At 40.3% G+C, this 14,141-nt stretch overlaps 1 protein-coding gene across 7 annotated transcripts in view; it reads right to left on the bottom strand.

The window, feature by feature from the left end:
- Positions 1 to 6,627: 6,627 nt before the first annotated feature.
- Positions 6,628 to 14,141, bottom strand: part of ANKRD27 (ankyrin repeat domain 27) — a 45,332-nt gene continuing 37,818 nt past the window's right edge. For 3 of the 7 annotated variants that reach the window (XM_042480864.1, XM_042480865.1, XM_042480866.1), the window contains 8 exons: positions 13,676 to 13,798; positions 12,626 to 12,823; positions 11,462 to 11,581; positions 10,920 to 11,081; positions 10,081 to 10,180; positions 9,027 to 9,108; positions 8,236 to 8,308; positions 6,628 to 8,073 (listed from right to left, as the gene is read on the bottom strand). In XM_042480864.1, the coding sequence (XP_042336798.1) occupies positions 7,804 to 8,073; positions 8,236 to 8,308; positions 9,027 to 9,108; positions 10,081 to 10,180; positions 10,920 to 11,081; positions 11,462 to 11,581; positions 12,626 to 12,823; positions 13,676 to 13,798 (1,128 nt within the window). In that variant the 3' untranslated portion in view covers positions 6,628 to 7,803. Of the gene's footprint in view, positions 8,074 to 8,235; positions 8,309 to 9,026; positions 9,175 to 10,019; positions 10,181 to 10,919; positions 11,082 to 11,461; positions 11,582 to 12,625; positions 12,824 to 13,675; positions 13,799 to 14,141 lie in introns of those variants that run through there. The other 4 variants (XM_042480867.1, XR_006105168.1, XR_006105167.1 and 1 more) reach the window with 4 other exon arrangements.

Below are 14,141 nucleotides of genomic sequence, written 5' to 3'. Positions count from 1 at the left end.
CCCGGTTCCCCTCCGCCTTCCACAGCCAGGGCCTCGGCTGAAGAAGTGGGGCTTCTCGCCCCCAAGGTCTCAATGGCAGAGCCGGGAGTCTATATTGGCCCCTCCCCATTCGCTGCCAATAAAAGGCCTCTCTAGGATCCCCAGGTCCTCCAGTGCCACTCTATGGTCGACATCTGCCAGAAGGTGAACATAGACTCACGTTGGAGGACTGCAAATGCCTAGAGAGGCGTTTTCTAGGAATGTATAGGCCCTCCACTGCAACTCTATGGTCAACATCAATTGGAAGTTGATCATAGACTTACGTTGGGAGGACCAGCATGCCTAGAAAGTGTTGTCTAGGAATTTCTACCTTCTCCAGCCCAACTCTATGGTCAAAGTCTGGCAGAGTGCAACACAGGCCCAGAGATTCCTGACGGAATCAAAACCATAATAAAGCCGCAAAAGTGAAGCTGCACATGAGAGGGCCAACCATATGGTTTTAGTGTTAGACTATGACTGGAGAGCAGAGTTCGATCCCTGCTCACCATGAAAGCCCACCAGGTGACTTTGGGCAAGTCGCACTCTCTCAGCCTCATGGGAAGGCAGTGGCAACCCGGCTCTGGAGAAAGTGGGACGAAACCCTGTCATAGGGTCTCCGTACGTCGAAAACGCCTTGAGCCAAATGCTAAAACGTCCACACCACCCTGGCTCTCAAAATCCCTCTTTCTCCTGGAGAAATGGCAATTCCCTCCATTTCAGCCTGGCAACTTCTACTCTCAGCACAGTTCTGGTGTCTTTTCCCTATGAGCAGCAGCAACAACAACAACAACAACAAATTACCAGGTGTAACAGTGTGTAAATGCCAGTCCTGCAGCCATAGTGTTGTGATTCAGATCCTAAAGAGGGCTCCAGGTCCACTCAGCTTCCTCCTTTCGTAGGTTGGTACAATGAGTACCCAGCTTGTGGGGGCAATTGGCTTAGCATTGTAAACTGCTCAGGAGTGCTAGTTCACTGATAGCAGTATAGAAATGTACTTGGTGTAGTAGACACAAGTTGAACTGGTACAGTGTGTGCAGCAGCTAACAGGCCATGGATCTAGGCTGCATCAATAGAAGTGTAGTGTCTAGATCAAGGGGAGTAATGGTGCCGCTATGTTTCCTCTGTGTCAGGCCCCCACCTGGAATATTGTGGGCCCACAATTCAAAAAGGATGTTGAGAAACTGGAGCGTGTCCAGAGGAAAGTGACCAATGTGAAGGGTCTGGAAAACCATGAAGCCTCTAGCCTGGGAAAGAGACGGTAAGAGGTGAATGACCTAAAATCATTCCTGTTGTGCTTAGAGAAGCCTGGAGCGGACGCTGACAAAAAATGATGTACAGCCGTGCTAACTACAGCGTTTTAATAAAGGTTAAATAATCATAGAGCTGTTTTAATATTTGAGAGTATGTCATATTGAGGAGGGAGCTGACTGTTTTCTGCTGCTCAGAACAGGACCTGGAGCAATGGATGCAAGCTCCCGGAAAAGAGATTCCCCGTTCCACATTAGGAGAATGTCTTGACAGTAAGACAGTGGAACACACTCCTTCCTTGGGTGTCAATCTCTTCTTGGAGGCCTTTAGCAGAGGCTGCTGATGCCATCTCGGGATGCTTGATAGGAGTTCTGCTGGCAGAATGGGTTGGATGGATGGCCCTTTTAGTCTCTTTCAACTCTGACTCTATGAGTGTACTTTCCCAATCACCATTGTGAAGTGATACAACCAGACACAAGTTTTACTCTCCAAACAAGACTGATACATTACCTTACTTATCTTAATTTACCTTATTTTATCTTCAGGATTCTTCCAGTGAGATTGCACAACAAGAATCAAAACAGAGGTATGGATCGACATTATTGCTTATCACAAATAATGTGTAGGGTTTTTTTTTTTTAAAGGCAAAAGTGGGAGAGATATGAACCTCTGTAACTGGATCTCTTCATGGTTTTCCCATGAGTGAATGTGTCTTTGGTGATCTGCGTCTAAATTCCTTTAGCTTTATGCTGGTGATTCTGATACAAAGTGTACCTGTGAAGCCTGTAATGTATTGTTCTGGAAGCTCATACAGAAGCTGCAGAATTAGTTATGAACCTTTAAAAATTATCATGTTGAAATGCCATGAGGACAATAATTCATAGGTATATTATGCTTCAGATATGTGTACAAAACCTGACATAAAAACATGTGTGTCTGAATGAAACATTTAAGCATGTTAACTAATAGTTGGGTTGCCTTTGGAGTGTTCTATGACTGAAATCCTGTTAGTTTGATGAGAGTAGACCCACTGGAAACAATGGAGTCTGCTATGTTGATTACAGAAATTCAAAAACTGATTCATTAGTTCTATTCTAATTAGAATTACTGACAGGATCCTGGCATTTGTATGTTAAAACCTTTGGGAAGCTCTGTTTTTTCCATGTAAATGGTATAATTGCATCATTACAGGGAGGCAGAAATGAGAGAAATAACATTTTAGCTCAAGTTTTGGATATCAGCAGCTCGTGCCAGACAGAGTAAGTATGTATTTTGCTCTGTAAATAATGTTGTCCTTCTCTGAATCACATCCATATATTGTCCAATAACTTTCATAGGAGGAAAAGAGGACTATTGCATTACTGTGCACACACATGCGTGGGTTTACCTCTCTGTTGACTATATTTACTACGCTGTTTTTCGTACTTTGGTTTCTGATACTAGTTTGCTAAATTGTAAACCATGGCTTGCTAGCATCATAGTTCAGCACTCATTTTGACATTGAGGCTACCTATAGATCAGGTTCTTATGTTCATTTATTAAACTTCCTTCAGTCCCAAATAAAGAAATTGTCTATTTTTACAATCTTGACAATAGCTATTTGTGAAGTTTCAGTTAAATCTTCCAAGATTGATTTCAGATGGCCCTGTGATTTGAATTATTTTAAGCCTTTTCCCCCTCAACTGAAAGTTAGTAAGAGGGACAGAATAAGTGGTAATGAAAATGTAACCATCCTAATAACCGGTTCAGAAAAGCAGTTTACCAACAAACTTAAAATACCAAGGGTTGTTGTCTTTGTTCTTAAGACCAGAAATATCCCACTACTGTTATGTTTGGATGGCACAAAGAAGAAACCGGTGTGCTCCTTACAGTCTTTTTCTTTCTTCTGCAGTAAGTAATTTAGCTCTTGTAAAGCCAGAAAAGGCCAAAGCCGTTGAAAATTATCTTATACAGATGGCAAGATTTGGACAGTTAGGTGGGAAGGTAAGTGTATGTTCTTGTTTGATTTATGTATATTTGGAGGGGAGGGATTCTTTTGCATTTTGGTCTTTTGTTCCACTCCCATTTGGTTTGGGATGGAAAAGTAGCCCATGCTGAGCTGTTACTTCTTACTATTTGAAGCTTATTAAACCCAATACTGTATAATTTAGAAAGAAGCTGTTTTAATAATTACTGTTTCTAGTGGGAAATGAAAGTAAAAGATGCAGTATAAACCATTCCACCAAATGGGATTTTCTACATGGTTGTCTTTTGTTTTCCCCTGGCTTCTTAGGTTTCAGAACAAGGCTTGATAGAAATACTAGAAAAAGTAAGTCAGCAAACTGAGAAGAAAACAACAGTAAAGGTGAGCCATCTTAAAATTAACATGAGTTTATAAATAGTACAAAATTGTATACATGTATGACCTACAGCATAACTAATTTGTTAAACACATAGTTCATCCATAAATGTGTTGTGTAAAGCTTTAATAGCTTATACATGTTGAGTCTCCATTATCTGAAAGGCTCCAAATTCCATAATCTTTTGAGTGCCAACATGACAGGGCAGCCATGGAGGTTAAGCTGCACATTCTTTGGGCTCTCCTTCAAAACGTCCCTACGCAGATGAAGCCTGAAGTCTTTCCCTAATATCATTGCAACTCTGAGCAGCTCTGTAAGATTCCTGCTTTCAGAAAGCAGGTGACTGTTAATGATAAAACATGCAGCCAAACCGATCCATCGACCAAAGAGATAAGGGCACCATGGTGGTTTATGAAATGCTTAAGCTTAAGTGGTTAAGCAGTGAGTGAGGAGATCCTCAGTCAATATTGCCCGAGAGAACATAGGCTAGCCTCTATGTTGCTGCCTTTCCATCTATAATACAATTATAATGCTGGTCTACCTTAAATGATATACAGTGGTACCTCGGGATACGAATTACCCAGCTTACGAATTTTTCGGGATACGAATAAATCCCATAGGGATTTATTGTTTCGGGTTACGAACGTTTTTTCGGGTTACGAAAAAACGCCGGCGCTGTTTTAAATGGAGCCGCGGCAGAGCCGCGGCTTTTTTTCCCATTAGCGCCTATGGCAATTCGGGTTACGAAGGTTTTCGGGTTACGAAATTAGCCGCGGAACGAATTAATTTCGTAACCCGAGGGAGCACTGTATTTGGATCTGTCTGGATTGGACAGACTTCAGGCTTGCTGGAAAAACTTTGTTTTTATGCTAGAAACCTGAATCCAAACCACCAAAATAAAATGTGAGAGGTGGCTGTATGCATAGAATTAAGGAATGATGCCTCTGAGTACATGATCAGCCAAGAGATATATAGGAAACCTACAAGGCAGTACAAAAGACTCATATTGATGATAGAATCAGGAGATAAGCGAAATATATATTGGAAAAACTGTATCCCCTTGCTTTTGATTTTTTTTTTTTTTTTACAAAACAAAGACATTTTCTTGCTGATTCAATCTTGTGTCAAACAGTTGTAAAGTTGCTTTCATATGTACTATATTCCTCCCCTTCCCCCCAGTTCAACAGAAGAAAAGTATTGGATTCAGATGAGGAAGGGGAAGAAGATTAGTTCATGAAATACAAAGATGGACATCCACCACAAATCATCTGGAATATGTCAAGGAAAGTATGCTGCACCTGACATAGCTATAGATGAAAAAAGTTTACACCATTTTTTTCTGTATACATTTTTTATATAAAGGGAAAAGAAATGATCTCATGTTCTGAATAATAAAATTAAGTGAAACGTTTTTCTTAGATCCTTTTTATATAATGGGTGGAGAGGTAGATTTTTGCTCACTGTCTCTCAGGCTTCAGGTATCCTTTGGCATGACCTAGGAGAGTCCCCTCTGCTCTTGGCATCTATTAGTGTCACATTAACACAACGGGGAGTAAAAAAGATTGCATTGCAAGAAGTCACAGGTTTTTCCAGTGCTAGTAGAGTTATGTCTGGGGACTAAAGAGAGGATTTTCATTTTGTGTAAACCGTTGTGAAGAAGGACTGCTATACACTCACAGGTATAAATCCAATTCTAGTCCCAACTAATCAAAAACTGTGTGGCCGTTATTAGGTACGGCTACTACAAGTCCCATTGATTTCAAAGTGTCAGTTGTAAATGGGATTGAAATTGGATTTAGCCCACAATATTCCCAGCCTAACTACAGCTAAGGGATTCGGTGATGGAGGAACCTTCCCTCCCAAGTGCTTATTTTCCCTACCATTTCATCAGATTACCTTAACCATGGTTAATGTCAGCCAGGATTTGTTGCCAGTTTTTTAAACTAGCTCCAAGGATCTGGCTGATAGCAGAGCCTTGTTAGTGTGTGCCATGGTTTGAAAGAATCAGGAGTGGCATGAATAGCTTGCCCATGAGTCTGCTTGGTAATAGAACACTTCTTGTAGTTTTGCTGAAATCTTTTTTAAAGCCAATCAAGAGAGGTTGGTTGGCAAAAACATGGTTGCGTGATACTGTATCTTGCTAGGTGGTTGTATTAGAAATCAGAGAGTTCTTCATCATGAGACTGAATTATTAGATCTGCAGAGGAAGGTTTTATTTGTTTTACATAGGTGTTTTTTTCTTCCTAAGGTAGCCACAGTGCTCCAATTATTGCGCATGATACACTATAGTTAAGAAAATTTAAGTCTAATTTCAACAGGAGATGGATGCATTGTGTCTAAATTGTCTACGGTAAAAATCAATTACTTATCCGTAGCTTGACTGTATACTGTTATGTAACAGTGCAACACAATGCTATGTAAACAAAAGACTTGTTTTTCCTCAGGCTACCTCCATTTTTCAGTTACACAAAATAGACAAGGCAGTTGGCCAAATCTCTCATGTTTGTCTTACATGCATGATGCCATTGTAACTTGTTGTGCCTTTTGTTGAAGAATAAAATAAAAGTTTGATTCATACCAACATTGTACATAGGCCAGAATGTAAATTGGGAGAGAGGTTGTTCCCTCTCTGGTTTGTGGAGGTGAAGTATAACAAGATGTTTGAAATGGATATTAAAACCTTTCCCTAAGTGAGTTGTACTGAGCAATTCGTTTGACTTTCTTCCATGAAAAGTCTTATTTCGTCTTACATGGATATTCATCCTCTTTGTGCCTATACATAGATTGGTGTTCACAGCTTTAACGTGTAAATTATGGCCTGTGTGAATGTTGAGTGTCCATACTCCTTTTAGTAGTACCCAAGAAAAAGCAAGCATACATTGCTTGTATACACCTAGATGTGTAGGGTTTATACTAGGCAAGTTTACATCAGGCTTTAAGACTATGCATTGAAAGTTAGAACACAAGCATCCATCAACCCAAGTTGAAATCATAATATGCTGTAAATATGAGAGCCACACACTAAGAGCATAGATTTATTAATGTTATTCCTTCCATCATTTGGCACAGGCCCAAGGCACATAAGAAAATTAGATGAACTCAAGTACTTAGTAGAAAAATATACTTATCCTCCTTCAGGAACACACTGGAGCTCTACTTTTTGTACAGTACGTTATTCTGTGCAGAGAAATCTTGACAGACCATCCAAAATAGATTAACAATAAAAAACCAAAGTTTTGTATACAAATATTACATAAAAATCAATGTAAATTGACCAAAGTTAACTGTGCTCTTCAAGTTACAATTCTACCCCTTTTTAGAAGTGGAAAATTAAGAATAAAATTCCTAAATTTGATACCCCATTTCTAAAAGTGCACAACGGGCTCATTTAGGAGGTTCTCTAAGGGAGGGGGGAGAATAAAATGTTTAATACATTCCAGATGATACAGAAGTACTCCTTTTACTAGACTCAGTGAATTTAGTAGCACTGTTTTCTTGTGCATGAATATTTGCTATTTTATCTTGAACGGTAGCAGGCTATAGCCTTGAATTTCAGAATCTTAGCATTGGCAACATAACAAAATTTAAGCTTTCTTAGTATATATATATATATATATATATGAAATCTGCTTCTTTGCAGAAAATTCTGTTAAATTAGGCTCCAGGTCTAAGACAAAATGCATCAAGCAGTTATTGTAACCTCCAACACTGCAATAAAGCCAATGGAAATAAAACTGACTGTGCAATCTTGCATCAGGGTTTATATACATCTCCCAATTCTGGAGTGCCCCAAATCCTTCTGAGAATTAGCAGCACAAAACTTGTAATCACTGCTTTTTCAAACTATAAGATTTAAGTCCATAGAAATTCTGTGGGTTTTCGACATATCATACGTTACTGCTGAAACTGATTTGGCGGGTGCAAGAATACAGAAATGTCTACATATTTAACCATATCTCCTGATCAGGTTTGTTGATATAGATTAACTTCTTGGATTGTGTGAATTTATCTGCAAGTAAAAGGATTTAATTCTCCAAAAGTGCAAACTCCATTTGGATTGGAGACTCCTGATCCTCCTGAACCAGTTTTGAAAGCCTTGATCTTAAGCATCTTTTAATAATTCAGTGCTGAGTGGAAAGAGTACGAAGCTGCTGTTTCCCCTCCGAACAAGTTTTCTTGTCTGTGGTTTCTGAAAACATCAATCAGAGCAGCCTTCTAGTGAAGAAACACTTTCATCTCTGGATCTGGATAGATCATAGATGCCACTGACGTCTGTAGCTGAAAGGGCCACATTAACAGTGTGTCTTCGATGCATTAGTTTACTTCTAATGGGTGTTGCTGCTTCTTCAGGGTTGTCATCTTCCCTGGTGGGTTTGCTGCTGTTGCTGGCATCAAGGCTGTGAGTTTGACTTTGCTCCAGAGGATCCACAGGCTTCAGTTTGCTCTTATCAAAGCTCTTAATAGCTAACTTAGGGGGGACAGAAGAACATGAGTTAGGTGCTTTGGGTTAACTAGCAGCTAAAAAATCCAAAGCAAATGAAATCATGAATCAGCAGAGGTATTGTAGACCAACCAGCCTACATGCTGCTTTACGTAGGAAATCCAGTACTAGAAGATACTTTCTCCCTACCTGGTGAAGCAATTCATCGTCAAAGTTAGGTACGCTTTTATCTCTCGTTATAGTCTTCCGCAGGTCTTTTGATCTAAAGAAAAAACATGAACAAGATGGAAATAAAACATTACATTTTAATACATCTCTTTTGGTACACTAGTGCTTTCCAGCCAGCCACTAGGTGGCAATATGTCAAAAGACAAAAGGTGCCAGTTTGTATTCATTTGTTTTTAATCCTGGGTCTTGGGAGCCAGTCTGGTGTAGTGGTTTGAGTGACCTGGAGATCAGCCAGAAATGACTGAAGGCATCATCGGACGTTTCTCCAATCAGCTAATGGGGAAGGAGGGGGCTAATTTGGTATTTTTTTTATCCCCAACAACATAAAACAAATGTTTTATGCTCTTAGAGTTTTCAAATTAAGTCAAATATGGCCAAGACATTCTGAGCTGCTTCCTTAAACACCTTAATGCATTATGATGACAAGGATACCATCCAGAACATTAGTGTGAAATAGAAAGTGTCCATGTGACATGCATAGTTTGGAAATGGAGACTGCTCATTATTGATGAGTTCATGCTCCAGAACACACTACAGAAATAATCAGTTTGAGAGAAAGAAAGGCAGAGACACCAGTAGTTGCAGCCCATCTTTTTTCCCGTACAACATGGTTCTTCTTCATCTATCGCTGAAGGATTTCCTGCAGAAGCAGTCACTGCCATACTCTCAACACTGGAACCCTGTATAGTGTCATTTTTTAAAAATTTGCTCCTTAGAACAGCATCATCAGCGGTTAGAGATTTAGAACTTACTTGTTAAATCGATTGATTGACTGGACAAGTTGAAGACGCCGGGTGACAAGATCATCGGCTATCTCAGGAGACTTAAAGCTGACTGCAGGTTTAAGTAACAAAAACCATTTAATTGGCATTCTTCTTCAGTAATCAAGTCCACATAATCCTGAATTAAGAATTAAAGTTGTCATAAGATATGTTTTTAAAAAGAATGTGTCCAAGTTGTAGACAAAGAGATGGCAACACAGGGTTCATAACTGAAGCAAGTCTTAAAAGATGCTGAAAGGGAATCAATCAACAGTTGGATGAAATATCAAGAATGAGGGAGGAATTAACTGGCAAAATGAACAGTACCAGATGTTTGTAGGGGACCATCATGTTTGAATGCTGACTTTTATAGAGAATTAAAACTCCTCACAATGAGAGGGAAGAGCAGAGATGAAGTAGGTTTCAACCCTCTGCCAGCTCAACATTTTACCATATTCAAGTGAAAATAGTTACAAATACAGAAACTAGTTTCTTTGTCACCTCCCTGTGTAGACCAAACTAGTACATTTGCATCACTAACCTCAGCATCTACAACACAGGCAGATATAAGCTGAGCAGAGGTCAATGTAGAAGGTGGGGTTCCTTGCCTATGGTTCTCCATTCAAAGTAGGCCTTTGTTTAGGCATGTACATATTTATGAAGAGTAAAGCACATCCAACTGAGCAACTAATTCTTCCCCCTTAAAGTTGTACTTTGCTGGATCCAACCAAAGTCCCCTACTGTGGCATTACTTCCAAGAAGCCAGCAATCACTTAAGTGGTCCAGTTAAAACTGGCTAGTGATCTGCCAGTAGACAGTAATCTACCTGCTACCCAGCCCTGCCCTGAGGTATCTGATATAATCTCCCAGCTACCCCCACCATGTTCTCTAACTGAAAACAACACGTATAGGAAGACAACATTTATTTTAGCACAGCAAGGAAAACAGCATCCCAGCTCTATCCAGCTACCATAGTTCTTCTACCTGCTTGATACGATAGGCCTTGTTCTTGATTTGCATCTGCTCATCAAAATGCAGCACTCACTTTTTCTCCTGATCTTTCCAGACATGTGAGCTTTGTAATTGGTCTCTCTTCCTTCTGATGAGATTGGTGTGGCATGTAGCAGCTTGAGAATAGCTGAATTCTTTAAACAGGGTGGAAGAAAGGAGATAAAAATGAGGTTTAGTTCTCATTAAAAATTGATGACTAAATTTCTATTTATGTTGTACAGGTCACTTGAGTAGGAATATTTTCAGGTTTAAAATAGGAACCAATCACCCCACATTTAAATCTTTGATACCTAAGACACACAGGAAGGTCAATGGTAGAGCACATTACAACTCCTAGCAGCTCTAGGGAATTGCTAGGAAAGGTTCTCCTACCTGAAACCTTAAAAAGTCAGCATAGATCAGCTGGGCTACCTGCAACCCTAAGGTGCAGCTCTTGGACTAATTTCTAAAGAGCTTTGCAAGTAATTGGTTCAAATATCTACAGGAGCAGCCCACTGTGTGACCAGAAAGAAGGGAGAGAATGAGTTAGCAAAGAAAGAGAGGGAGAGAGAGAGGTGGCAGAAAGAGAGAAAAAGACTGAGCTCACTTACTTTTGGCCCTGCAGTCTGCTAGCTTCAATGATACCCACCGCCAACATGCAGACTGTGACACAGTAACCTTCAGAGAATGTGACCCTCAACAGAAAAATAGTTGCCCATCCCTGGAGCAGAGATGGTATACCATTCTGAGCCAGACAGACCAATGATCTGATTCTGGGCAGCTTCCTATGTACCAGTGTTTGCCTACTAAGCATCATGCAAAATTTGGGAGGTTTATTGCCACCCCAAGTTAGATTAAGCATGCCATAATTCTGGGAACCAACATGGCACTTACAGGCTCAGCATAGTCAAGAGGTGTGCATTGTCTGTTGTTCCTAATGTGCGTTGATGCTCCATATTGCAACAGCAGCTGCACCAAGGCTTCATAACTCCCAATCACAGCTTTATGGAGGGATGTATTGCCTTCATTATTGGAAAGGTTAACCAAGGCCCCATGCTGGAAAAGGGAATGAAAGAGAGAAAAGACATATGCACGTGGCAATACTGAAGGGAAGCAAAACACATTTATTTTTCCAATAACAATTAGGGCTACAGACTTGAGTTGGCAAATCATACAAAAATGCTTGCAGAACTACTATTATCTATTTCACACTTAACAGTTCTTTGCATTCAACACCTAGCATTCACATTAAGGAAGGGGGAGATTAGCTGATCTGGATCTGTGAAAAATGCAAGAGCTGTTTTGGGGAAGGGGGGAATTGCCATTCTGAGGTTAGATTTTTTCAGATGTCCCTTTATGCCATCTCAGTCTCCACAATATAGTTCACAACTAAAAGGAATTTTTTTAAAAAAAAAGTGTACCTGAAGATCCCTCACCTGTAACAAAAAAGCCACTATCTCCCGATAGTTGTTCAAGCAAGCGTACATCAAGGGCGTATTTCCATGAATGTCCTTTTTATTTTGTTTAGCATTGTTCTCTATCAGACACTTTACTACCTTTTGAATGAAAAACAGAAGTATTACCATTTCAGTTTGAAGGAGAATCAACACAAAACAGAGAATTTAAAAGTTTTTGACTTCACACTCTAGTTAATAATTTAACCAGTAGAATACTGTCCAATGCACTTAAACGCATGGCTTAGGTTAGAGGCTTTTGAGCTCTACTGTCTACAAAAAGGCTGTGGAACTACTGAAAATATCTGTAGTTCACTCTGTACTTGGTGGCTTTTTGTTTTCTGACAATACAGACAGACTATTTTGACCAGGCCCAGATTACCAAATAAACTAACAACCTCCTGGTCCAGGATCTGCAGTTTTCATGATATACCTCTAGTACATTATACTATTTCCCCCCTACAAAATAATAATAAAAAGGTGCCTTTCCCAGTGGCCTAGAGTCCTTGGTTTTCTTATTACAGCTCTGGTTTTGAGTATTTTGGTACTGAAGGGGGGGAAGTGTCATTAAGATACAAATAATGTATGCAACTTGACGTACCAATAAATAAATAAGTAAACTAGCTTGTTCACCAAGAACTTCATGACCATTTTCAAACCATATATGAAAACAAAACCCAGTTAGGTGGGAAGTCACAACTATTACCATTCATTCAGTGATATATGGGAATCATGATTTTATGAGTAATATTAGTACAAAAAACATTACTAAGGGTTCTATGTGGTGTGGTGTGGACAGAGATCAATGTGGGTGACACCATGGGTTACAGGGTGAAACCAAATCTAGTGATGCCACTGTTCCTTTATAGGCCATAATGCAGGAATGACAACTGCAAACCTGTCCAAGCTTTTTGAACTCCAGTTCCCCAAATTATTCAGCTATATCTACAGGACGTTGCAATCTGGAGGGCTACACAATTTCCAACCCCAGCTACAGTGAGATGTCCCCAAATGAATGCCACTCCCAAAGTCTACCTGTGTTCTTCCTGTCTATCCAAAGCCTAGTCTGGCTGTAATTTTACACATTGGCCAACTATATTTCTTTCCTCTTCTAGTTCACTGACTTGTTAAAGAAAATGTACTTACCTCCAAGTGACCATTCTGGCAGGCTAGGTGAAGAGGCACTGTGTGGTTAGCATCTTTTGCCCCAACATCAGCCCCAAGTTTCAGCAAGAGTGTGACCAAGTCATCATGTCCATGGAGTGCAGCTATATGGAGTGGAGTCTGACCTTCTTGGTTAGTAACATTTACGCCAAAGCCATTACTGGGTACTCTGAAGAATTTCTGTTGGGAAAAATAAAAATTAACCCAAGGGAAATCCAGAACCACACTTTCTCAGCTCCTCACTTATAAAATAAAGAACATGCAGACAAGCATTGAGCACCAACTACTGGTCAGGAACAGACAGAGAATGTGAACACATTATTACAAATTCAACCAATGCAAGGCACAGGGATGTAGAAAAAGAGGCAACGCAGAGATCAAGAGCAACGGTCTTGTCTAACTAGCACAGGTACAAAAATTCCTTCAACCTGAGGGCAACCAAATGCTAGTGTCCACTGCTTGAAAGAACAAGGCAAGTCAGGGATGTTAAATTCTGCCCTCCTGTCCAAAGTTTTACAGCCCAGCTCCCTCTCTTCACTCAGTAAAATGAACTTCTTGACTTACTGCTACTCAATCCTTGCAAAAGCCTGATTAGCCAGGACTTCATCCCATCAGGTCATGAACTCTATTATGGACGAGGACATGTTTAAGAGCTGTTCCGAATTAATCACAGAGCTCTTGCAAGCAGAGAGGGAGGGCGAGTGTTGGCTCAAGACATCAGGATGCCTGTAGCAGAAGGCAAGATGTTGTCCATTCCCCATAGAGAAGCCAGGTAGGTTGGCAGCTAAAACATACGTTAGCTGTGGCAATGAAGAGGGATTATCACCACAACTGGGGTAGCAAGCTAATTTGGAGAGCCCAAGAGAGCTTCTGGACCTCTATCTTCCAACAGAGAAAGTGCCAATGAGCTCAAGATGAACAGCTAGGAAACTGAGAGTTGCCTCTCAGCATCTACCACCTGAGGCAATTGTTTGACTCTGCCTACTAGCAAGGTTGGCACTAAGGGTGAATCAGGTAAGATAATTGACCAACCTTTTGTGCAAGACCACATTTGGAACACTGACACAAAGGATGACAAAACTCCAGTTTCTCTGCACTGCCAGCTTCTTCAGTGTCTTCAAGATCATCTTCCACCCATTCCAAAAGATAACGTACCTAGAACAAAAACACAGGGTTCAGGCAGAGGGAGAGGAGACAAAAGAGCCATCCTTTTGTCATTTGAACCATAAGTCTTGTTCTCACTGGGATAAGACTATATCTGAGCTATACAAATTCTGAAGGTAGGTGGAGGCTCATATAATGGAATGAGGGAAAAGAACATCTCTGCACACTAGAGTGTCAGAAAAAAGGGAAAGGTACAACCTTTCTTCCTTGAAATCTAGTTTTCTATGTCAAGGGATTCTTTTCTATATAAAGTAGAAGATCCTTCAAATCATGGCAGACTCTACATGCAGTTTGAAGCAGTTTAGCCCAGACAGGGAGAAACTTTCTGCAGTTT

Source organism: Sceloporus undulatus, chromosome 8, assembly GCF_019175285.1.
Source record: "Sceloporus undulatus isolate JIND9_A2432 ecotype Alabama chromosome 8, SceUnd_v1.1, whole genome shotgun sequence".
NCBI lineage: Eukaryota > Metazoa > Chordata > Lepidosauria > Squamata > Phrynosomatidae > Sceloporus > Sceloporus undulatus.
The sequence above is the reverse complement of the archived record's forward strand: the minus strand, read 5'-3'. Positions and strand labels throughout refer to the sequence as shown.